The 25377-nt window shown below is 33.3% G+C and overlaps 2 protein-coding genes across 6 annotated transcripts in view; one reads left to right on the top strand and one right to left on the bottom strand.

Annotated features, from left to right (window-relative positions):
* PPP4R4 (protein phosphatase 4 regulatory subunit 4) overlaps window positions 1-24825 on the top strand; it is a 58331-nt gene extending 33506 nt beyond the window's left edge. The window contains exons 9-25 of one of the 5 annotated variants that reach the window (XM_065750775.1): window positions 1375-1497; window positions 3707-3876; window positions 4887-5006; window positions 6972-7049; window positions 8513-8596; window positions 10005-10187; window positions 12520-12625; window positions 13395-13542; window positions 15471-15615; window positions 16427-16468; window positions 16556-16630; window positions 18881-18956; window positions 19385-19465; window positions 19775-19868; window positions 20262-20332; window positions 21044-21191; window positions 23728-24825. In XM_065750775.1, the coding sequence (XP_065606847.1) occupies window positions 1375-1497; window positions 3707-3876; window positions 4887-5006; window positions 6972-7049; window positions 8513-8596; window positions 10005-10187; window positions 12520-12625; window positions 13395-13542; window positions 15471-15615; window positions 16427-16468; window positions 16556-16630; window positions 18881-18956; window positions 19385-19465; window positions 19775-19868; window positions 20262-20332; window positions 21044-21191; window positions 23728-23752 (1769 nt within the window). In that variant the 3' untranslated portion in view covers window positions 23753-24825. Of the gene's footprint in view, window positions 1-1374; window positions 1498-3706; window positions 3877-4886; window positions 5007-6971; window positions 7050-8512; window positions 8597-10004; window positions 10188-12519; window positions 12626-13394; window positions 13543-15470; window positions 15616-16426; window positions 16469-16555; window positions 16631-18880; window positions 18969-19384; window positions 19466-19774; window positions 19869-20261; window positions 20333-21007; window positions 21196-23727 lie in introns of those variants that run through there. The other 4 variants (XM_065750753.1, XM_065750733.1, XM_065750743.1 and 1 more) reach the window with 4 other exon arrangements.
* Window positions 1-25377, bottom strand: part of DDX24 (DEAD-box helicase 24) — a 191850-nt gene that overhangs the window by 57081 nt on the left and 109392 nt on the right. The window lies entirely within an intron of this gene.

Here is a 25377-nt window from a genome sequence, read left to right as displayed (position 1 = left end):
ATAATGTATATGAAAAAAGTGTATTATAAGCTCCATGACTGATTGTTGATCATTGTTCATTAATTCCCACTTTGCTCTTTATACATTTTCCATCTTCTTCAGTCGTTCATCTTCATTAGTAACACTATTTCCCACTCCCACTCTCATGTTACTGACTGTACCTCCTGATACATAAGTGAGGAGCAAATATTTACTTTACTGAAGCATGGTGATGAATTACTAAAATACATCACTGTGTGTAAGCCATATGGATAAATACATAAAGAAATAAGATTTGGGGGAGAATGCCATCAATGGACTTTTTAGCAATTAGTGCTTAAATTTGCAAGTAAGCTAGTAGGTTAACTTTCAAGTTCTCAAGCCATTCCATTGATACTCTCATGTTTCTGTTTCTCTTTGTTCCTGTCCATCTTTCCCCCATCTTCCCAATTGCTGTAACTACTGCTTTTAGGTATCAGTAAGGAAAAATTTAGAAAAATAGATTAGGGCTTCTTAACAGGTTTGCATGGAATATGTGTGCAGGAGTTTGGTTTACATAGGTTTGGTTTCATGGCTGAAGTACAAAACAAACTTTTCAAGGAAGATGACCCAGTGTATCCTAGGGTTTCTTTCTCACAATATCAAAAAGTTTCTTCAGGTCAACATAAATGTTTTGTTCACCCAAATGTATTTGTTGAATATGGGAGTTAAATTACCAATAAAAAACCTGAAATCCCTTTAAAATTTGAAAATTTAAAATACATGGTTTTTATTTACAATAATTCAAAACACATACATTTCTTTGAACATTTGCTCTTTATTTTCTGTGGAAACATAGTGCTCGGCACTATTTGCTGTATATGATATAAATTCTTTTTGTTGCTATTAATTATTTTGGTTTTTTTTTTTGTGAATTTATTCTTTGCTAGAAGATTTTCAGTCTCCTCAGTAGGGCGCAGAAATCCACTTCTGTCAGACCCAGATATTTCTTTTTACCATCGTGGTCATGTTTGGTCATGATCTCTCTGTATTCATACTATTGAAGGAAGTATTATTGTTAAAATACTGCTGTATTCTTTAACTCCCTTTATTCTTGGTGAACAAAGAAGTTAGTAGGTATTCATTTATTCTGTCACACTTTTACTGGTAAGTACAAAACAGACAAAGGAAGATTTAGAACAGGTATGGTATTAAAAATCTGGACTTCTGCTGTGGTAATGTTCATCGCTCTGCCTCCTGTTTTCTGCCTCCAGTGATTGCATGCCAAAAAGACTCCTGAGCACGTTAAATGATATAGGTATATATATTTAACTTCTTATAGAATTCTACTCTATGTGTTTTTTTAGGATGTTTCATAACAAATAATTAACTTTAAAAATCTCTTTTGTCTTTCAGATGATAGGAGACAAACTGTGCTCCCCTTAGTGAAATCGTTCTGTGAGAAGTCCTTCAAAGCAGATGAATCCATCCTAGTTTCTTTATCTTTTCATCTGGGGAAACTGTGCAATGGATTATATGGTATGATATAATGTTCTTAAAAAAAAAATTAAAAATGAGGAAAGGTAAAGAAAATTTGAAGCACATGGAAAAATATGCAGATTTCCATTAATTGAATGAAATGATAGTCCAGAGAGAAAATACAGGTCTACAAGTCTGAAATCATCTATTGAGTAAATATTGGATTTTGTGAATTTTCTTTTAAGCTGTCCACTGGTTTATCATTCTTTTATGTTTAAACAGAGACAGAGGTGGAAGAATGATGGCTTTTATTTATTGGTTTGACTGATTTATTTTGATGCCTTGTTGGATATTCTGGATCATCTGAGGTGGATGACTGAATTTTTGAAACCAGATGTCACTGACAGTGCAGTATGATTTTAACTTAGTATGTTCACTTCTATGCTTGACATCTGTTTTTGAGACATGAAAGGAGAAGTGCAGCCTATATAGGACTTCAGGGGAGAATGGGGATCTAATAGCGTGTGAATTCCCAGCTACAGCTGAGACTGAATCTGTATCCATACTTCTTGTTTTCTGTACTTCAGCAATTTGTGCATGGCAGATCTTTCTGTGATCATTTTGTGCACTTTTACCCTTTATACAGAGCTTACCTGGGAAGGAGAAGTACACAATTTTAAGCTATAGAAAATTTCCTCCTGGTCTTTTATGCCCTTTGATATTTCTTGCAGGTCTTAGAAAAGGTCCTTTATGATCAGGTTTGAGACAATCAAGGTGACAGCTGCTGCACTGCAAATAACTTGAAAGGGCTATTCCATAGTGCCAAACTGTTGTTAACAGAACCCAAGAGCTAGAAGAGCCCATCCTGTATTTATCATGAATTCCCATTCTTCTTTAGGTTGACTGACTGTAATTGTTAATCTCTTTACACCTCTGAACTCTGTCTGGGTAATTCACATTTTCTTGAGTTGTTACACCTCAGAAGAGCTGAATAAAGTAAAGGGGGTATTTCACATGCTAAGTTGCTGTTTATTTTTTTTCGCTTTGAAAAATAGTCCATTCTATCCCTAGCAGTCTGCAGTAGTTTAACATTTTTTATTCAAATCTAGGCTATGAACAGAAGAAACTCAAAAGTTGGGGTTTTAGGGTTTTTTTTCCTTTATAAAATCTAATGCCTATGTAGTCTTTTTCTTTTCTGTTGTGTCTGGCTAAGCATGGTACCTTGCTGTTTTCTATTTTCTGTTTTTCAAGCAGTTTTGAAGCAATTTACAGATCTCACTTTGCTTATGAAAATGTCAGCAGGCATGCCCTTTTACCGCATCTTCTTGTATTTGCAGGTCCTGTTAAACAGTACTAGAAGGAAAGGGAATCAGAGAGGTTTCGCTTTTGTTGTGTTGACTGCTGCTCATTTTCTTGTTTCATTTTCGGTGTTTACAAGTAGATTTTGTTCCAGTTTTTCAAAACTATTATGTTATTCTGAGTTGTCTAAAATTATATGGCTTTTTCTTCCCCTTTCCAGCTGTTAAATACCAATATCACTTCTGCCTTTCTCCAATCTGATGTCATTGGTATGACTTCATCATTTCTAATACTCTTTCGTAGTAGAATGAAGCATATCTGACCTTGCACATTTTGCAAACCTCTCTTATGGTTTAAGTATTTACTGACCTTTTCCTTCTCTTCTTAAAGCTTCCATCTTCATTAATTTTATCAATTGTACTGAAGCTGATACCAATCACTGACCGCTTTCTTCTCTCGATTAAAAATTTCAGTCTTTCCTTATTCATTTACAAACATGTACTTACAAAAAGACCTTTTTAATTTTTGATGTCATTTTACTAGTTCCTTTCCAGTTTGTTCTATAATTTTGTTCTTACACCTCTTTACTATAATCTGTTGCAACGTGGACTAATTTTTCAACTTCTTGCAAATAAGCATTAGTCATGCGACTGACGTCCATAGAGATATAAAAATGGAATGAAGATGGAACTCCAAGTAGTAGAACAAAAATATATATGTTTGCAGTTCTGCTGCTAAATTCTTGATTATTTCAGGAATAATTTAAACAGAAGTCAAGATTTGCTTTGTTATAAGTAGCTGCCAATTTTCTTTAATCTCTTGTATCATCTGTACAAATTATATGAGGAAAAGAGATTACGACATGGCAAACTTGATAGATTTGCAAATGATATTTGTTTCTTGAGCATTATTAATAGCATTTTCTAATGAGAATAGTAATCATATTTTATTTAATTTTTTAATTTTGGAGGCATTTTTACTCCTGAGCAGCACTTACGGTTTTTGGAATTTTATAAGAAGCTTTGCACACTGGGTTTACAGCAGGAAAATGGACACAATGATAATCAGCTACAACTCCAAACTCTGGAACAGGAAAAGAAGTATATTTCAGTGAGGAAGAACTGTGCTTACAATTTTCCAGTAAGTAACATTCATTTGAGATTAACTAAGGTATTTCGTACATATAATTCACTATATAGGGCTGCAAGAAGGACAGAGGAGGTATTGACAACAATTAGCTAGATTCTAGCTCTTCCCTGGAAAATTCAAATTAACATCTTGAATTAGAGGTTGACCAAAAGATTTTCCAGAAAAGATTCCTCTTTGGAGATTTTCAGAAAGCTATTGGAAAGTTTTGACTGAGAGATCTCTTGAAACAGTAATAACTGATTTCATTCTTTCCTGTTTTCTCCTAACAATTAGCATAGAGTTCTTGAGAATATGCCTGAGAAACAGGGTAGCCAATTTCAAACCTTCCAAGGCTTTTCACATTTCTTGTCTGTCTTGAGAATGTCAAAGACTTGGAGATTGAGTCTGAATGATTAAGTTCATGCTTTAATAATGTTCCTGCTTATATAAGAAGAACTTGAAAGTTTATGTGAGGTCTTTAAATCTGCCACTCATGCTTTTGTAAATCTATATTTTGACATACAACGCTTATATCGAAAGAAACTTAAATTTGTACCAGGAGCCAATGGTTATTTTTATTCTATCTTCTAAAGATAACAACGACTATGTAGTAGAAATCTGTTTATTTGAGAAAAAGCAAGATATATACACACACAGTTATGCTGAGATTCAGGTACTTTACTGTTTGCTATAACATTCACTGTGGTCTTCAATTGTAGCTTCTGCTAGCTTACTGAAACATTATTTATAAAACAGAGATTTTATTGCTTGTATTTTTAATCTGTCTACAGTAAAAAAAAGTTTGCAGTCTGGACTATCTGTACAACCAATTTAGTCCTTAACTCTTTAAATTTTCTGATGCCTTATTTTGACAGAGCCATCAAAAATATCACACTATGTCGTTAAAATCACAACAGATGTCTCAAGTGTCTTGCTTCTTGTAACTTGGTATTTTCTTTTGATAATCTCTGACAGTATGACCCTTTAGCAATACAATTAATAGAAGACTTATTTTTCCACAGGCCATGATAGTTTTTGTGGATCCAAAGAACTTCCATTTAGAACTATATTCTATATTCTTCTGCCTTTGTCACGATCCTGAAGTTCCTGTCAGATACACTATGGCCATAAGCTTCTATGAAGTACGTCTACAGAAATTCTTTGTTGGTACTTAAATGTTTCTGTTTTATATTCCATGCTTTAAGCTTATGTTTGTGATCGTTCAACCTATAGAAAAAGACTTGACTAAAACTTGCTAAAATGGTTTATTTCATCAGTGGTGTTCAGTCTCTTCTAATATGTAATTATAGCCCATAAAAACTTTAGCCTGTTGTGGGATATTTGTCTACAAAAGTCTATCATGAGATGAGCTTTTTAGGAAGAAAAACCTGAAAGAAACTAAAGATGGTCCACAGACAGAAGCAATTGTAGTAATTAGACTATTTGAAGGTTTTGAATGCTGTAATAAAATACAGTGACAGAGGAGAAAAGGAGCTTGTCACTGTGTTCCTGAAAAGTCATCTTTAGATCTATACCATCTGTGACTATGCTATATTCTGTGAAGACTATTTGTTTGTATTAAGTCTAAGTTAAATGCCCAAATTTAATATGAAAATACATGAAAAACTATGCAAATCTAAAAGCACATATATTGTTATTATTCCACTCAGTTTACATAAGTTGCACTATGTTATTTTTGTAAAAGTTAAAATATATATATCTTTAACTGCTTAGATATTATTACCAATACAGTGTGAATTGCAGAAATGAATTTATACTCTCTTCTGAATGTTACAACCCCTATCAGAGATATTCAAGGTTTTCATAGTGTTTTACAAAGAATCTTGTATTGGAGTCTTCAGACTAGAATTTTATGCCATTTTGTAGCTGAGGAAGATCATAAATTAAGCAGCATGCTGAAATTATTTAAATCAAGAGGAGAGATATAAATCATAGAATCACCAAGATTAGAAAAAACCTCCAAGATCATCCAGTCCAACCGTTCACATACTACCAGTATTTCCCTACTAAACAATGTATCTTAGTACAATAGCTAAACATTTCTTTAATCCCTCTGGGGATGGAGACTCAACCATCTCCCTCAGCAGTCTGTTCTAGTGCCTCAGGTGGCCTTATTTCTGTCATCTTAAGGAATTTGGATGGGATTCTGTTTCTCTGTATTTGTTGATGTCTTCGCTTGATTAATGATAATCCAAGCTAACTACTGAAATTATACTGAGCATATTGAAATTATAGTATATGAGCATATCATTCTACATAATGTTTTCTCGGATGTATAACACTTCTTAAGTTCTGTCTGAATGCATGTAAAATATTCCAGCTTATTAAAAAGAAAGAAAAAAAAACATATGAAGTAAGATATTATCTTCAGTTGGCTCATCTAAACAATGAAAACTATTAAAATTTATGAGCTAAGTACTCACTATACCAAAAATCTCATTCCTGAGGTTTTCCTCATATTCACTGTAAAACTATTTTAGCAGTTTGGAGATGGAATTTTAGTATTTTTTAGAAGTTTATATGTTATATTATATTATATATCATGTTATATAATGTTATATGTAATTCAGGAGTGCAAACTTCAAATGGGAATGTTGGAAACTTGAAATCCAGAATGAAGCCATTTTGTTTTGTTTTGTTTTATTTTTATTATTTTATTTTTATTATTTTATTTTATTTTATCCTTTGTAAATTCTGTAGCTGTCTGTTAACTCTCACAAGGATTATCAAGTATGGTATTTGAATATTCAAGAATTTTTTTATTTGTTTTTTTTCTAGCTTTGCAGTAAAGTCCTCAAAAATTTTTTGGAAGTGTGAAATAGTTTTAAGACCAAAGCCAAGTTTATTTGGTTAGGTAAAAAGTCTGTTTCTTGTTTCACATTCTCTGTATAAGCATGCTTTTAGTGTGATCAACAGGAAAGTATGTGCCTTCAGAAGGCTGATACTAAAAAATTGGTTTGCATCCCATCATGCTTACTGACAAGTAAGCACATGTAGGGTAATTACTGTAGTGCCAGGGAACTAAAGTATGGTTTACCTTGTTACCTTACTGCCTTTTTGTTTGTCTGTTTCCTTGAATGTTTTAGGTTGCTAAGCTCTTAAATTCTGGTGTGTATACAATTCAAAAAGAACTGGTTACGCTGTTACAGGATGAGTCACTAGAGGTAACATGCTTTCTTTGAAACTGCATTTAGCTTGTTACACTGCGGTACATTGTGGTGAAGTTTAGTAACTCTGCAGTAAGATGAAACAGTAGCTAATCAAAATCATGAGCAGCTTTTCGTTAAGTTTCATACTTTTCCTAGGGATGTAAGCCTTCTGTGAGTAAAAAGGAGGAAAGTAAGGTGTTTGGATTCAGTTAACCCACAGTGCATTAAGCTTACTTTTCAGAATGTTCATTTTAAATGTTATTGCTTTTTTTTAATTATTATTTATTACCTTAAAATCACGTGGAAATGTTTGCCTTTGCTACTGCATTGAAATATTTCTTGATAGCATTCCAGGTTTTTACTTTCTTTTATTTATGTTTCTCCAATCAAAGAAGAAATGAAGTTGTGTGAGAACGTTTTTAGAAAGGATTTCAATCCGTGCTCTGGTGCAGAACCTCTGGCCATTATTGATATGGTTCTGTTCAGTGAACCTTGGTTTCAGCCTATGTAAAGAATTCAACACTTAAATATGTATAGCAGTATAGCAAGATGTGTTTGGATTGATCATCTTATGCAATTGCAGTTTCCCCTGATACTACTTATTCCAGCACTTGAGCATTTTGTGCTGGTTTTATTTCTTTCTCTATCTGAAGGATCCTTGGATATGGCATGGCTAATTTAATTTTCCTTTAACATGCTGCATTTTTCTTTGAAATCCTCTGTTAAGCATTCTCAGGGGAATTAACACTATTGGTAGAGCATGTACTTATAGCTTCTGAAATTCTGACCCACCTTAAAAGATTTATCAAATTCAGTACTGGAAAGTTGAGACTCAGAAGCATCTGGTGATTTTGAAAAACTTTTAAGTTTTCTAAATAGCAAAAATATTCAATACTATAGATGACTTCCAGAGATTGGTACCAAGTAATATTTAATGATACAATGTTATAGCCTAATTTCAAATCTAGTTTCTAACCTTTGAAAGTAAGATTATTACTAATGACTATACTAAGAATGAAGACAAAATATTCTGTTCTACTGCATCAAATTGTTAGGAAAAATTGCTTTTAAGATTTAGCTGGCAAATATCCAAAATACATTTCTTCGTGGCTGTTGAGACTGTTACTTAACCATCTGCGAATGACAGATAGTTTAGAATGCGTGAATGTTCATTTTTAAATACCGTGTGCTGTGAATGTTTTAGAAATCACTGAGTGTGGTATTGATTTAAATCAAAGCTATGATTTTATTTTTCTAGTATGTAACCTATAATACTTACATTGCTATATTAAAATACCAATTGTAAATCACAGTCTTCATTAGTACTAATAGGTATAAGCTGCATTTTTTTTTTTAATAATCTCCTGCATTGATTTAGGAGAGCAATAATATAGGAGATGTCAGCAGGGGCATTATTGGTGAGAGATAAAAATTGGCTCAATTTATAAACTTCATTCATGCAGCCTTTCTTTAAATAGGTTTTAGATGCTCTAGTAGGTCACCTTCCTGAAATCCTTGAACTAATGATTAATGGAGGAGAAAGCGGTGGATCAGAAAACAAGGTGGGTATTCTTATGTTTCATTATTTACTTTCTAAGTTCAAATGAAAGGTAGTAGCAAAGTTGTTTGTGGTTTGTGTGGATCGTTGAGTAATTGTAATAAGCAATTGTATCAAAAGGCTTTCTTGATCATATTCTGCTCTGGGGAAATACAGAGCTACATTTTATATATATATATATATTTGTTCGAATTTTATAAAGATTTTGAGAAGATTGTATTTAGTGCAAAAGAGCACATCTGTCCTTTTTAACTTTTTCCAGTTAAAGACAGTTTTACTGAAATAGATTTGATTTTGAAAAAGAGACATTAAGTTGGATCAAAATCAGCAACATTTAAAAAAAAATTGATTCACTTTGAATGAGTGACTGTTAATCCCTATTATTATTACTATTATTGTTGTTATTATTATTATTATTTTGCATGTTGATGAGGCAGCTGCCTACAGTTGCCATTTTCAGACAGTTGCTGGCAGAAGGAAGTCTATTTCCTGAGGTAAAGGTACTGAATTAGGACTTCAGAGATCTGAATTCAGTTCTCAATTTTGCTGATAGAATTTTATATGACTCTGGATGGTGATTTATTCGAAAACTTCTCATGTGTAAAATGGAATGTAAAATATCATATCTTCCTTCAAAATGCTGTTTTAAACACACTTTTTAAAACATACTGAAAAAAATGAAATATTTAAACAATATAAAAACAGAATGTATTTTTTTTCTTTTATGCACACAAGATGGAAAAAGTATTTTAAAACATGAACTTGTCAGATGGTTACAACTGTACACGTATTGTATATGTGATAAATGTGTATCAAGTGTGGTTGTGCATATTTTACTTAGTTTAAAAGAGAATTTATCTTGACTATTATAAAATCTTTGCCTCCTGATAAGAAAGGGTTTCCAATTCCATTGGAATTGGAATTGGAAATGAAGTGGAAATGAATGAAGAAATTCCATTGCAATTCAAAATGAAGTTGGAAGCTAAAAAGTTTGAGAGCTGAGGAGGAAAAGGGAATTTATTAGGCTTGAGTATGAGAAGACAGGAGTGCTGTTCTTATCTTAATATCTGTAAAAGGATATTTCAAAGAGAACACTGTTCAATTGTTTTTTATTGTGAGGTAAAGGAACTGGAAGTGAAGGTGTGTTTAGATAGGCACTGGAACAGATTTTTGAGTAGTTAGCAGTAGAATTTACCATTTATGAGAGTTTGTGTAATCCTAATCAGATTTTATTAGAAGAAAATGAGACCTACTGAAAATGGTCACAGTGTAGCTGATTCTGGCTGAGTAGAGAAAGTAGTTGAAAACTTAAGAACCGTCTTTCCTTACATTATTGTACCTTGTTTTTTAGGCTTAGTAATGTGCTTATACAGGTAGAAGGTATAAAAATATGTTTATATTTTTCTTTCTAGTTACTGTCTATTCCTGACTTGATTCCTGCATTAACAACAGCAGAACAGAGAGCAGCAACTTCCTTAAAGTGGAGAACTCATGAAAAGTTACTACAAAAATATGCCTGTCTCCCTCAAATCATATCAAGTGATCAGATTTATTACCGTTTTCTTCACAGAATGTTGACAATCATTTTGACAAACGTGAGCCTGCCTCTTTCAGGTTTTTCATTCATTTAGAGTATTTAGAACTCCTTCCACTAGGTATTTTTAGCATTATTTATATGTTCATCTTAAAGTAATATTTCTCATTGCATATGGTATAAAAGACTGTTTTATTACATACTTTCAAAAAGTGCTGAGTACTTATTTCCCCTAATTTGAAGAGAAAAATTTTTATTGATAGGCTATCATTCACCTTTCCCACCACTATTGTTTCCTATCTTTGTACTCATTATCAGGTTGTTTCTAGGTAAATAAAAAATATTTCATCTGAGAAGGACCTTTTTCCTAGTTTCACAGATTACTTTGCATCACATTCCATTCTTAGAGAGAGAACATTCTAAGTCTAAATGTGAGCAATCACTTAGAGCTACAGATCTGAAATTGCAGTGAATTGGTTCAAGAGTAAAATTGTTCTAAGGGAAGATGTTGTAAGTTTTGTTTTCTAACACCCACAATATAGCAGATGCCTTCCAAACATGGAATAATTTAAGGCATTTTAGAATCAGACAAATAAACAAGTTAGAAAGAATAAAGAAGTGTCTCCTAAGTTGGCTAAACTCCCGTATTCTCACTAATGTTATGCCAATTTTATTCTAAGATGTACATTTGCTGCTCTGAAAGCAGTGTCTCCTATTTATATCCACTGGAACAACAACAGGTACATAGAGTACAATAACGCTATTTGAATGCGCAGAGTCTCAGCTATAAAACACTATTTTTCAATATAGTCACCACCATTAGGAGTTCATTGTGAGGCTGCATGCTCATAAATACCTGCATCAGTGGAGATGACCCACTGTTTCACAACTACTATGGTGGTATCATTGCTAGGAAAATGTTGTCCATGCAGTCCATCTTTCATCAGCCCTAATAGATGAAAGTCAGAAGGTGACAAATCCAGACTGTACAGTGGCTGTGGTAGGACACTCCAGCCAAGACTGTCAGTGTGGTCCATGGTCTTCAAACTACTATGGTGTTTGGAGGTATTATGTTGCAAGGGAAAGATTGCCGTCTCTCTAACTTGACTCTGGAAGTTTGACCCTTCAATTAGTCAATGTCATGATGCAGTGGTCAGAGCTGATGATATAATTAGGTTCCAGGAAATCCAGAAAGATCACAACTTTCTATCCAAAAAGACAGTACACTTGATTTGAACTTTTTCTTTGACGGGGAATCCACATCATCACTCTGTGGACAGCCACGGAGTGGCTTGTAATGGTGACACCAATTATTGTCACTGTTAATGATGTGATCCAGGAAACTGCCACCTGCAGCCTCCTAATGGTTCATTGGGTCCTGACAAACTTGCATACAATATTCTTTGTGTTTCTGCATGAGCATTTGTTGGACCCACCTCAAGCAAACTTTGGAATATTACAATCTTACCACCATCATTTTCAATGCATTGAAGCTGATATTCAGCTCTGCGTGCAGTTCTCTGGTCATAATCCTCTGATTTGAATGGATGAGCTGATTGAGATGCTCTGCTGGGGGATTGGAACTAGATGATCTTAAAGGTCCCTTCCAACCCAAACCATTGTATGGTTCATTTTGTTGTGTGACAGCTGTATATGGCCTTCTGAAACGTGGCTTGTGTTTCACGTCACTGTCACCACTGCTGAAACACACCACACACTGCTTCACATTTTTCACATTCTCTTTGGTCTCCATAAAAGTTCAACAAGCATCAGTGAATGTCAGTGGGTACTGTTCTTTCCACATGGATAAACTGAATTCCACGGCTTTGCTGTGGACCAAATTTCCCAGCAAAAAAACTATTTGCAAATTGTTGCATTTACGGTCGCCACAACAAACTCATTTGTAAATCTATTCAACTTGTAAAGAGTTTGGGTTATTAAAAGTAATAGGGACCTTAAAAGACTGCATTTGTAATTAAAATTGCACTGAAGAAACATGAAATGATTTTGAATGTCTGTTAATCTTGAACTGAAAGAAATGTGACGGTATTACACTGCAAGAAAAAAAAAATTGATTATATTTCCCTTCGAGAAAGAGAAGAGCTCAGTCCTTTGTAATGATATTGTCCTGGTATTCACTTCCACAAGCTCCTGCCAATAGAAATCTTTGAATTTTAGCCTCTCAAGCACCAGAAATTACTTGAGTTGAGATTATTTAATGTCTTTTGAAGCTGTCAGACTAGTTTATTTTGAAAAGATTTCAACACATTCTAAAATTTTAGTTGTACTTCTTGAGCTCTGATTTACCATGATTTACTACTACTGAACATTCTATTCTTTTAATTCATATTCCTTCAGTTGTGTTTGACTGTGTTTCCTTTATTTCTCTGAAGAATGTCCTTCCAGTTCAGAAAGCAGCTGCTCGAACTCTCTGCGTTTATTTACGTTACAATCGCAAACAAGAACAGAGGCATGAGGTTATTCAGAAACTGATTGAACGTAAGATCATTTTTCCTTGCTTATTGAGAAATGCAAATTAGTATTTGCTGAAGATCTGTTCATCATTATATGCATTTGATGTAATTTCCTGCCATTGTTGGTAGGTTTTCGCTTAGAAGACATTCAGTTGCTCACTCTTTCAGTGGTCAGAACCAACTTTGGAGATGTGCGGAATTTGCTTATGCAAAATAACTGGGATGAGGCAGTGTGAGAAACTGATAATTTACTAATATCCATCCAACCCTAATTCTTGGATACAAAACTGTTTAGCAAGAGGTGCTGCAGTGCACAGAGCAGGGTTCCTCTGCTGAAGTATAATTATCTAAGGACGTCAACATGAGAAGTGTTGCATAAGACATCCCAGAAATTAATTTTTGAATAAGTTGGTTAGATGAGTAAATTGAATTTCTGGCCTATGTTGTCTGTCTTAAGGATAGATTAGAAGGTTCAATTATGCTCATTAACAATTTTTATTGCTTGCAGAGTAGTTTCAGTGTGTGTGACATCATCTGAAAGGTGTATCATGCTTTGCTCAACGAAGTAATTAGCTCATTTGCAATTTTTCATTTTTTTTTTCCAAACAATTAAAGGGATGGATTGGATATCTGGTAAAAGTGCTCACTGTCAGAAATGGTTACTGAGTTCAGAGCTTAGGCTTTCATAGAGGATTATCATCTTTGAGACAAATGTTAGCCTTTGAAATGTGTTCTAGTTGACAGTGAATATTTTACAGATAATTTGTGTTGATATTTGTGTTGTTATTTTTCAGAACTGGGACAAGGAAAAAGTTACTGGAACAGACTTCGTTTTTTAGATACTTGTGAATTCATTATGGAACTCTTTTCAAAATCATTCTTCTGTAAATACTTCTTTCTTCCTGTACTTGAACTTACTCATGACCCAGTGGCAAATGTGAGGTAACGTAGTAAGAATATGTAACAGCGTATAGGGAAAGAACCTAATTAATATTATCAAATATGGTTTTTTATGCCTTGTTTTAAATAATTGGGCTTCAATAAGAATGTACAGTGCCTTAAGTATGACCAGTTCTAAAGTTGTGGAGAACTTATGGACACAACGTTAAAAAAACATGGAAGCATGTCAGCCTGAGTGTCTGGGGAACTGATCAAAAGTGCTAAGCTAAAGGAGACAGCAGTAGGAAAGAGGAAAAAAGTAAACTATTTTATGGGTTTGAAGAGAGAAGCTTAACTTTATTTTCTATTAATTTCCATCAAATTCAACATACTGGTATATAAAGATAAAAACAAAAGTAATTATTTCATCTGTCATAGCTTAACAGTGAGCATAGGCTTTATCTTATGTGTAAGGTTTCTATTTCATTGTTAAAGTTAATTGAAAAAGAACAGAAAGATATAAGGGGATTTGCTATGATTTTCATTTTTATGCTGCATTTTGACTTTATTTTTATAGTGACTATTTTTTCTTGTTCCGTGAATAGCCTGAGACCAGGCAGTTCTGTAGTTATTGCTAATAAGAAAATTGTTATTTTTGGTGTTGTTCTTTTGTTATGTATTTTGTGTGATTTTGCACATTTGTTTTTGATGCGAGTAATTCATGTTGTCATCCTTAATATATCTCATATCTAAGCATCTAATACTGCTGCTGCTTATACTTACATAAGCATAGTTTGCCCATACATGTGTGCATTCAGTAGAGTTCACCGAACTCAGTTTATTGCCAAACAAATCAGTGTTAAAGTAGATCTTTTTTTCTTACAGCTGCCACATCTTAAAAACTGTTGGCTTATTGCATGTAGATTTCATGTTCTTGTATTAAGATGATAACAAAAGAAAAAAAACATTTTTTGGTCATCTTAAGTAACAGATTGCTTTTAAAAGCATTTTGTGAAAGCTCTACTGATGTATTATTAAAATTTAATGAAAACTTTAGTTGACTTATGATAGAACATGCTTAATGGACTATAATTCTTTGTGAAGGCTAAAGTATTTTGAAGGTATAAAAAAGAGAAATATAAGAAAAAGCTTTGAAGTGTTGTTCATCACAAAGCTGCCTTCTCTGACATTGGATTATCTCTGATTGCAGACCAGTAGAGAACAACAGAGATTATCACCAGATTGTTCTCAATTATTTTTTTTTAAGTTTTAATCTTCTAGATTAAAGCAATTTGCTATGCAGTTGCTGTCAGATCAAACACATTTTCTTTATTAAATGTGCAAAATTCTTTTTATTTAATCTGCAGTCCCTTTCAGTTTTTAAGTTATAAAAAGCAGTGTGTACATTTTCTATATAGCCTGTTCAGAAGCAGTATCTGGGGACTAAGGCAGATCAATGACTTGAGTCCTTAGTTCAGAAAAAAATATTTTAATTTGTTTTGGAAGCAGACACACTTGAGTTACACAGAGGCAATGTAGTAACGAATGAAAGTGCACCCCCAGGGTGTCAGACCAGGAAGGCTCTTAGGTTTGAATTTTGTTCTTGGTTATTTTATATGTAAATAATTTTTCTCCCTGAATTTACTGCCTTCTGGAATTGCATATAGCAACTCACAGCTTCTGCTGGCTGTGTAGATCCCTTTGAAAACCTAGAGGTCAGCTTATCTTTTGAGGTTTTAAAAAATAATTAAAAAACCTGAGCTACAAATATGTGTCTGTGGTCCCAGTCTATGGACAAGTTTTTGCAAATGTTACAGCATATCTGGAAGCAGCGGGTAAGCAGAAATTGCTTCTGAATAATAATACCTAATAATTATATACCTTATCTTCAAAGTTTAGGTTTTTATAGTCAAATGGTAGAATGTAAATCAAAAACTAATGTTTATTAAACAATCTGCATCAAGAGGTTGATTTTTCTTTTCCTTTGGTAGAATCAAGCTGTGCTATTTGTTGCCAAAAGTTAAATCTGTTCTGAAGATTCCCACTGATAAACACTTGCTTCAGCAGTTGGAGTTATGTATACGGAAACTTTTGTGTCAAGAGAAAGACAAAGATGTCCTGACTATTGTAAAAAGAGTAAGCAAAGTTTTCTATTGGGGTTTCTGTTAGAAGACAAAGATGATCAGGATTTTGCTTTCTGTCTCTTAATGTACGGGTAGGAGACTGAAGACCTCTAATGACTATTTGTAGTTTTGGACAATTAAGAGAAGACGTAATGCATTCTGTCAAATTTAAGAGAGTTGGTATTTTCTTGGTTACTTAACATTACAATTATTTTCTACTGACTTGAATTAGAAATTCTGTGTCAATGAAAAAATAGGTAAAGCTCAAGATGGGATTATGGTGACCCTAGTGAACAATTTACAAGGTAAATGTGTTTGGCTAGTCTTTATTTTACAAAAACTGAGAAAGCATTTGCAGGACTTTCAAATGTTAACATACCTTTATGTATTAAAATCCTCACAAAACAATTTAAGTCATGCTCATACTTAGTCTCAAAGAAAGTATGTAGTTGCTGAAGTAGGTAGTTCTCTTACGGAGCAAGACTACAGGAGGGACTGGATGAGCACCAGCTCTGCCTCAGTCATCCTTTCAGTCTTCTTAGGCCCTTGCTGCAAGCTCCCCTTTATTGTATTTTGAGTTGAGCACTGGTGATCTATTAGTCTTTCAGTGTGAGATATAGCATTGCTCTGAAAATACTCTGACAGTTCTAGAACTTCAGCATTTGTAGCACAGATATTCAAGCATAAGATTCAGATGTTTATGAAGAGAGGACATGCTTAATTTTTAATATTACTATTCTAAGCTGTCCCATCTCCACATTTTTGAGATAGAAGTGTGGGTTGCTGTTGAGTAAGGATGAATAATATTTTGCTTTTCTTTATAGACAGTGTTAGAATTGGACAGAATGGATATCTCTTTAGATGCTGTAAGTACTAGTTTTACTATTTACTAACTACTTTTAATTCCCATTTTCTTGTTGTGATTTTTTGTTTTTATTGATTTTATTTTGAAGTTTCAGAAAAATTTTTATGAAAATGATTTATTGGATCAAGAAAAGGAAAAACAAGAACATCTCCTTTTGGAAATGGTATATTTTATCAGTACATTGTCTTTTCTTTATCCTTTTAGCAGTTTTTAGCTAAATAGTACTGAGGCAGTAATTTTAAGGTAGGGAAAGCACATGTTGCAGAGAAACCTGATAGGTTCATAATCTGCATGTGATTTCATTTTACACTTTAAAATAAGATTAAGTCCTTCAAAATATCATGTAACTTCTTTTTCTTTGCTGCCAAAATTTTGCTGTGTCAAGTAGAAAGGACAGCTGGGATTACTCAATACATATTCAAACATCAACCTCGATAGTTCTTAAGTCCCGTTCATAGGTTCTTCAGGGCACTTACTGACTTGTCAGATATGTGTAACATACTAAGTTCAGTAGTGAAACATGTCAGAACTTATACGCTGCCTCCATACGCAAAGAAGCTAAAATCGTAATGTCATTTTTCTACAAGGATGCTAAAAGAGGTGATGTGGGTGTTACAGACTTTCCTCTTAGCAAAGGACATCTGTAGCCTGATAGTGGGAGTCTGAGTGTAGGTCTTACAGAAAAAAGCAACTACAAAATACTTAGGATTCGGAAGAGAAGTCTGCAGAATATTTCTCCAACTTACAAACCTAATCAGCAGTTGAGGCTGCAAGCAGAAGAGACAACAGGCACTGCATACATCTTCATGGAGCCTGAGTTGGATGGGTTGCAAAGAACACATCCTTCCTCTGCAGCCTAGTATGTGAGAAGCCAAGAAGCTGACAGACTTAAGAGGCCAGGTTTGATCAGCACTGTTCTGACTTCTTGCAGAAGAGCTCCTTTACAGTGAACTGGAACAGGTTCAAGACTGTCAAGAAGTTGTAGGTGTTTCCTCTGCAGAAATATTATAGAGCCTGCATTTGTGACCTGCTTTGATTTCAGGAGGTGCTACAAGCTTTCTCTTGCAATGTTGATTTTCTCAATCCATGATATCTGTCTCATGTAAATCCTGCATCCTTTCATTTGAATTTCAAACTTCAGTTCTCAGGATACATACTCATTTGTACACATATTCAAGGTCTTGATCTTAGCTTTAGCAATTTTAGGCAGATACAATTACTGTTTTTTACATTGGAAGCGTTTGGAGGGTTGTGGCAAAATCCTTTCCAGTGAGCTTTGTGTTGCAGTCTTTGATAACATTAATTTTTTACCCTGTTTCTATAGCTGGACTGCAGAAGAGTCCCTGTATTTCTGAAATTTATAACATAGATACGGGCATAAGTTCTGTATCAACAGAGTTCTGATTTTCCATATTCTGAGAGGCATGCTTTTAAAGAATTGGTGTGCACAGAAAACTGTGGCATGTCACAGTCCTGAATAGATGAGAAGATACAGATTTTAGTAGTACTTAATAAGATTATTAATAAGTTTCCTTAATTTTAGTAAGTGACTTAGTAGAATCTGTATTCCAGCAACCTTGACCTGAATTACTTACCCATTTTTGTGTTTGGAGATTTACTTTTTTTGTTTTAATCACTTGGTAATTAAAATGAAACAAAAGAATGTCACTCGAATAATTTGGGTTCACATTGCATTTTTGTTCTGAATGTGGTAAAGAAAATAAGTTAATGCTGTAGCTATTTGAGGTTGGAGATCACCAAGAATCCTGAGACAAGTATTGGCATGAAATTGTATGTATAGCTGTGTTCATGCTGTATCCTGTATAGTTTTTGGAAGGCATTCTGAGGCTAGATAATGTTGCAGAAAGACAAATATATTCCATGAAGCTGAAGCGTTGTAATACTTAGTTTTGTTTTTCATAAAGACATGTTGACTTGGATTTTTTAGATCTTTAAGAAGTTTCTGATGAACATTACCAATTGTAAAAAAAACATTTTTATTGATGTTTAAAGTAATAATATATTCAATTACAGTTAGACTAGTATTTCTGTTTACTTCAGTCACGTCTATTGACAATCCCTCAACACCCAAAAAAAAGGTTTTGAATGGGAATTTTGTCTTTGAGGTTCCTTTGTAATAAAAATCAACATTTTTGGTGTGATTTATATGCTGTATGTACCCTCATTTCATGGTGTACTTTTTAATTTGTTCTCTGAGTATACATGAGGCTTAGAAGTAAAGAGCCTTTAAGTGTTTCTTTTTTTTTTTTTTTTTTCCTTAGTGGGAGTAGTTGTAAGTATGCCCTTTTTTGAAAATTTCCAGCCTAATTGTAAAACAATTATTATTAGTAATAGTAGTATTACTACTATATTATTGGATGAATAGTACCTAAGTAAGTTATTCATTTTTTAGGAACAATTAGAAAAAGAGAAGCAGCAAAACGAAGGAAGATCTGCAAATGTCAATGATAAAATATTTGAAAAGAAGCGTAAGTTTATTTGTATGCATGTTTTCTGTACATATATTAGTCTTACTTTTACATAGATAGGAGAAAATGAAGCAGAGAGGTGATGCTACTAATGTTAATACCAGCACTTTAGAAAAATAAAACTTTTTTTTATATAGTTCTAAAGATGTTTATGAAAACTGGCCTAATTATGTTAGAGGGGAAGCTTTTAAATTTATTAATAAAATATCTGACAGCTTTAATTCTCTGATAGTTTTTATTTCAGGATGTAATCTAAAAACTTGTCAGTGATATTTCTCAAGTAGTAATAGAACTGATCATATACTGTTGCTGCTTATTGCTGGACTTGTAGTGTGCTGTGGTGGTCTTTATTTCAAATAAAAGCTATTTAAGACAGAGAAGTAGTCATACTAGCCTTTTTTCTTTTTTTCTTTTTCTCTTTTTTTCAGGTAGAGATAATAAATCATCATCAGTGTTGGCAAAAAGTTTGACTCTTTCTGCTTGTGGGAGCTCTTCTGGTACATCAGCAGGTGGGGATTCTTTAAAAATCCTCCTAGATTAAGACCCAGCTAAGTTACTGTTATTTTTGTGGGCCAGAGTTTCAGTTAAGCAAACAGGAAGATAATTTGTTCTTAGAATAGAATGAATTTATTACTTTTAGTTTTATTTTATTCTGTGGTCTATAATAGGTAACATAATGTTTTTACTTATTGTTATTGAGGTATTTAAATCAGTTTCTTAACTAATATAAGTTGACAGTATATGATATTTAAAGGTGTATTTTACTGAGTAAATGCAATGATTTCCATTCTGAAATTGTTTATTACTTATAATTTTAGGCAAAGAAGACAAAAAATCCAAGCTGGTTCGAAGCCAGTCTTTCAGTACTCAAGCACTGCATCCAAAATATGGCAACATAGACAAGTGTTCTAAGTATCTTTTTTTCTACTAGCTGCTTAACTGATAGGAAACTGTTAAGAAATTATATGTACCTGAATGTTTAGAATTGATGTTCTGCTCACTGAATTGTGACATAAGTGTTCAGCTCTCTGTTTAATTGGGTAAGGTATACAATCTTGAACTGAGAAAATAGCATTTTAAGGCATACTAGAAATTCTTCAGAATATCTTTTAAGTTCATGTATGCCATTTTTTATCATATATGTATTTGTTTTCAATATTATTTTTTAATTAAATTCTTTAGGAAATATCAGTATAACTTTCTAATTTAATTTTTTTTCAGATAAACTCAGAAATCAGTAGAATGGAAAATAATTATATTGAGAAGAGTAATTACCAATTTGTTCTGTTTGTTTGTTCTTTTAAGTAAAAGCTCTGCTACAGGATATACATCTTCATTATCAGGAATGGGAAAGAGTTGTATGTTATCCTTTAGTGGTAAGTAAGCTATTACATTATATTTACATTTGTTTTATGTAAGGTTGCTGAGTGTGTGGGCACTATCAAACAGGCATACTAACAAATATTATATTCCTAAAGAACATAAAACAATAGGTAACAGTATGTTTGAGCACTTAAGTTTTAGTCTAGTTAGTCTATTTTTCTGATTCTTAATTTATTTTTTTACTTCCTATTCATTTAAAGTAATAGTTACAAAGAGCAAAATTAAACATGGAATTGGCATTTCTTGATTGGCATTGTAGTTAAAGCAAGAAAGTTGTTTTTGTTATTTGCCTCTGCCTGTCTTATGTGAAAAAAGACGTATTATGTGCAACTTCTGATGAATTAGGTGAGAGTTCACTGTCAATGCCTTTCTCTTTTTCTGCTTTTGAAGAGTTTGGACGATTAGTTTAGATTAGAGATTAGAATGTGATGAATTGTTTTCAGGAGGAACCTTTTTCCATTCACCTCCTGTAGACATTAGATAATTAACTGGTTTTTTTTCATAAAATTGCTTAAGAATTTATTAAGTTGAAATTATTCATGTACAGCAAGTTAATATTCTGGATTATTCGTATAGGAAACATCTCATTATTGCTAGAGTAAAAACAACTATTTCTGTTCTTTCTCTGGTTGTTTGTGTTTTTTATTTTTATTTTTATTTTTTTTCAGACAGAATTATTTGTTTAAACTACAACTCTATTTCAGATGACTCATTTCGGACTCGTTCCACTGGTAATAGTGGGAATGCAACCTTCTCTTCCAGTTCCTCCCTCACAGCTTCTCGCAACTCATTTAACTCAGCTGACCAAAAGAACAATGGAAATAAAGAGAGTCAGTCCCGAAAGATGAGCATGTAAGTTGTTGACAAGAGGTCAGACCAAACCTACGGGTATCATCTTCAAAGGGAACTCCAAAGAGCCCTGTAAAATTAAGCCTTTATTTATGATTTTTTCTCACAAAATCTTCAAAAGCAAAAAATAACATTGAAATGTGACGTGTCCAATTGCAATTACTTTTGAGATTGCTTTACCTTCCCTTTTTAATTAGTCTTTCCCATCATTTGCTTTGCGTATGTTCACGTTCAGCTGGTAAAATATAGGGTTGGTTAAAAAGGGACAGAGTGATGGATAGTGCATTCAGTTTATAATACAGTCACTGTTACTTAGCTCCCTGTAGTTGGAGAAATAGAATGTACATATTTAACTTTTCTTTTTCCTTCTTTTATGTGTTTATATATGTTTACATATTACTATCTAAGCATTTCATGATTAGTTTATAAGAATTATAATGAACTGTTTAGGCTAGTTGTTATTAAGGTTGCCTTTTTTTTTGCCTTATGTTAACCATTTAGATAAAAAGAAAATAAGCATCTATCCTAGCCATTTCTCTCAGGCTGGTTCTCTGTAAACATCAGCCTAAACAGCTCCATGTTCTGCAAGAGTAAAATGAAAAGGAAATTCATTTGCTCCCATAATAAAAATGCAACAATTTTCTTAGAAAATCTCTGGGTACTTACTCAGTCAAACCTCTGTAGACTCTAGTAGCTTTTTTAAGATTCCTTTTGCACAATAGCTTTTAGTTCTGAATTACTGTCATTGGACTAGCTGTAATTGTGGACTCAAACTGAGATTATTCTTTGCTAAGTGCTTGCTTAGCCAAAGCACAGCAGAGAAAGCCAGAGACAGCAGGAAACAGAGGTTATTTGAGACTTGTAGACTTGAGTATAATAGAAAATACAACTAGCAGAAAAAGAACAGACTTTAAAATCTGAAATGGTAGGAGAGGCTGAGAATGAAATGAGAGTCTAGAACCTGAGGCTATGACTTGTTCGGAGCTGAAATATGGAGGCTACACCAGATAGGAAAGAAGAAAGCACTGATTTTCCAGGTGACAACAGGAAACAATAGTGATATCACTCCTGGTGACTTAAATTCAAGCAACATGTAGATTTGATACTGAAGGATGGGGTTAGTGGTTAATTCTTTTCATTTAAAAAATGGAGCATTTCTACAAAGAAATAGTAAAAGGTGCAAATTTGGGGATGGTTGATGGTAAATGTACCCTCATGACCTTGTTGATCTCAGATAGGTTTAGGTTACCTCTTTCTGTATTTCTTTTGATCAGAAAGTCAGTTCTGGTGCTAAGAAATTTTGCTTAGCAAAAGTTTATCTGAAATACATATAACCTCAAGAAAAACAAAAACAAAAAACCAGAAGAGTCGACTTCAATGAAGCAATGTTCTTCTAAGTTAAATGACAAAACAATTAATGCGAGGTTATTATGGTGCAGAACTGAGGTCTTTACTTTCCATATTACTTCCACTTCAGAGAATTGTATGCTGATTAGTATATTCCCCCTTTTTTGAAAATAATAATATATAATTATATTATAATTATAAAAATATAATATAAAGAAAAAAAATCTTAATATAGCCTGCTCTAGTGTTCACAGGCAAGTAGAAGGAAAATAACCATTAGATTTGGTGTGGTTTGCCAGACCTTGAGTAATACTTAGGCAACAGAAAATGCAAGAATTATGCTGAAGCTGTACCTGTATACATTAATGGTGGAGCCACAGAAGGGATGAGTGCCCAATTTTAAGCACATTATGGAATAGGAAAGAGTCACAAAGAACACTGGTTGACTATTTTATTCCACAAGATAATTTATGTATGTCAGTTTGCACGGCAAATGTACTTACTTGATTTTCTATTAAGGAGTGGCCAGTTAGAACACAAGCCATTTCTGAGCAGAAATTGGCATGATTTACAAGCACCAAGGTCCATAAAGAAGTCTAATCTTTTGTTATTATACTGCTTTGCTTTATTGTTTTCTTTTCACTGATGAATGAGAACTGATGTTCTGCTTGAGTTTGTAATGCTGTAACAGGACCGATTTCAGTAAACATTTAGTAAAAGTTAGCATTTTTCAGTACTTTATATATTTACTGATAAAAATATCCAGCTTTATAGGCATCATTTTGCATCTTGTCTTTAGCCACTCAGTTAGTATTTAGACTTTATTACACTTCCAATTAAAACAGTGAAAATTAGCTTCAAGAACGAGGAGTATGGATTTTCCATTCCATAAAAGGTGGAAGTAGAACTATTGTTGCATTGAGATAAACTGCTTAACGATCAATTGATATCAGTATTTTATTAGATTTCTGCAAGTGATCTGTAAGATGTTCACAGTGGTGCTTAACAATTTTAAGCATAAGTATCTTCAAATAATGTCTCACTCAGTCATATAATTGCTTTAGGAAGTTGAGCAGATGATTACGTAGTTCTGCTGCTGATCAATTATAATAAAATGTTACACACAATAACTTTTTATTGCTTTACTTAATAAAATAGCAAGAACATATTGTGTTTCTTCTTTTGCATGAAGAAAAAACAGAAAATCGAACTCCTAGATCTTCTGACAGGATAAGAAGAGAATGGGGGACTGCTGGAAGCAACAATCACATGTGATAGTGCTGGAGCAGCAGATGGGACTCTGTAATGCTTGGGGTGACGAAATGCATCTTGCAGTGTTAAAACCTTTTAACTTCTAAACAAAATCCCAAGTTGTAAAATAAGTAATGTAATGGTTGCAGAATTCTAATGTTGTAGTGAAATGTAATGAATTGCAACTTCAGCTATGTGCTCTTCACTGCTGCAGCTAAAGAGAGGATTTTGATTTCTTCAGTTACGCCTTTGTAGTTCAAATTCTTGGATTTAGAATGCATATATCCATTACTTAATTGGGTCAATTTACAATTTTATAAATTCTTAGCATTCATATTTTATTCAAGAAATAGAAGAAATTGTCATGAATATGAAGAAGTAATCCCACATTTTAAAGAACTTTCAAACCTAACTTAAGATCAGAATCCAGACCCATTAGTCAGTTTTATATAGATGAAACAAAAATGTCAGTAGCGTTGTACTGTGAATTTGAAGGTAAAGTTTTTTACAGCTACAAAGTAAAGTTCATGAAAATTCTGCATAAGTATCACGGCAGTCTAAAAGGAGATGTCTGCAGATGATATTAAAAAAAGTTTTATTTCATAAGTTTTGTTGTATAAATACTTGCTTTAATTTTTAGTATTTCAAATTGTATTTTCACTTGAATAATTTATAATGACGAATCTAGTTTTTAATTAGCTGTTATTGCAAGCAATCATGCTTCAGTGACGTCATCTGCATTTGTTTGTATTAATGCTAATGTTTCTATCGAGATATCTGTGGAAAAACCTTCAATTCTATTTTAAAAAGTTCTATTTATGTCAATACTTGAGAGAGCATATGAAGCTATTGTCAGCTTCTCTATTTCAAAATGGAAGCAACATAATATATTAATATAAGAAACAACTGCTTTTTTAACTCTGTTGGTGTATGATAAAGATGATCTGATTTGTGAATGCACATGCGTGTGTGGTTACTTTTTATAATGTAACTATATGAATGATGAATTTACTCAAAATAAAACTAGAACAATGCTGTACATGCATGTTCTTGAAATAAATATTTTTTCCTCAGGGCATCTTTTATAACTAAAACAAATAAATTTACCTATTGAAAGTATTTATTTACCATAGTAATAATGATAGATCTATGCTGTCTTGTGTGAAGTACAAGATATTGGATCTGGCAGCATTTTATTATCTAAACACTTAAGCCTCTTAGACCACAGTTGGATTTAGGTATTTACTCTTTTTCTGGTCATAAACACGGTTTGATTCTGTGGAATCACTCAAGTTTCAATTTGTTCTGCAGCTTGGTGTAGGCTCCCACTAATCAGGTTCCTTTAAAAGCTGCCTCAAGGACCATGATGTTTTTGACATTCAGTATTGATGCAGATGTGCAGATTTGGTTTCTGTCTCCCTGATGCAAACACTCCCCCTTCCCCAGGGATGGCTGCCTCAACACACCGGGCACAGCTGTGAACCCTGGGCGCCAGAGACTGCTCAGTGTTTTCAGTTTGACTTCTGCCAGAAATCAAATTAAATCAGCAGTGCTCAGCTGCAGAGAAGGACTCATAACTGTGTTTGGCACT

Source organism: Cyrtonyx montezumae, unplaced genomic scaffold (assembly GCF_038088225.1).
Source record: "Cyrtonyx montezumae isolate F1298 unplaced genomic scaffold, pur_monq_1.0 scaffold_10, whole genome shotgun sequence".
Classification (NCBI taxonomy): domain Eukaryota; kingdom Metazoa; phylum Chordata; class Aves; order Galliformes; family Odontophoridae; genus Cyrtonyx; species Cyrtonyx montezumae.
This window is presented reverse-complemented; position numbering and strand designations above follow the sequence as displayed.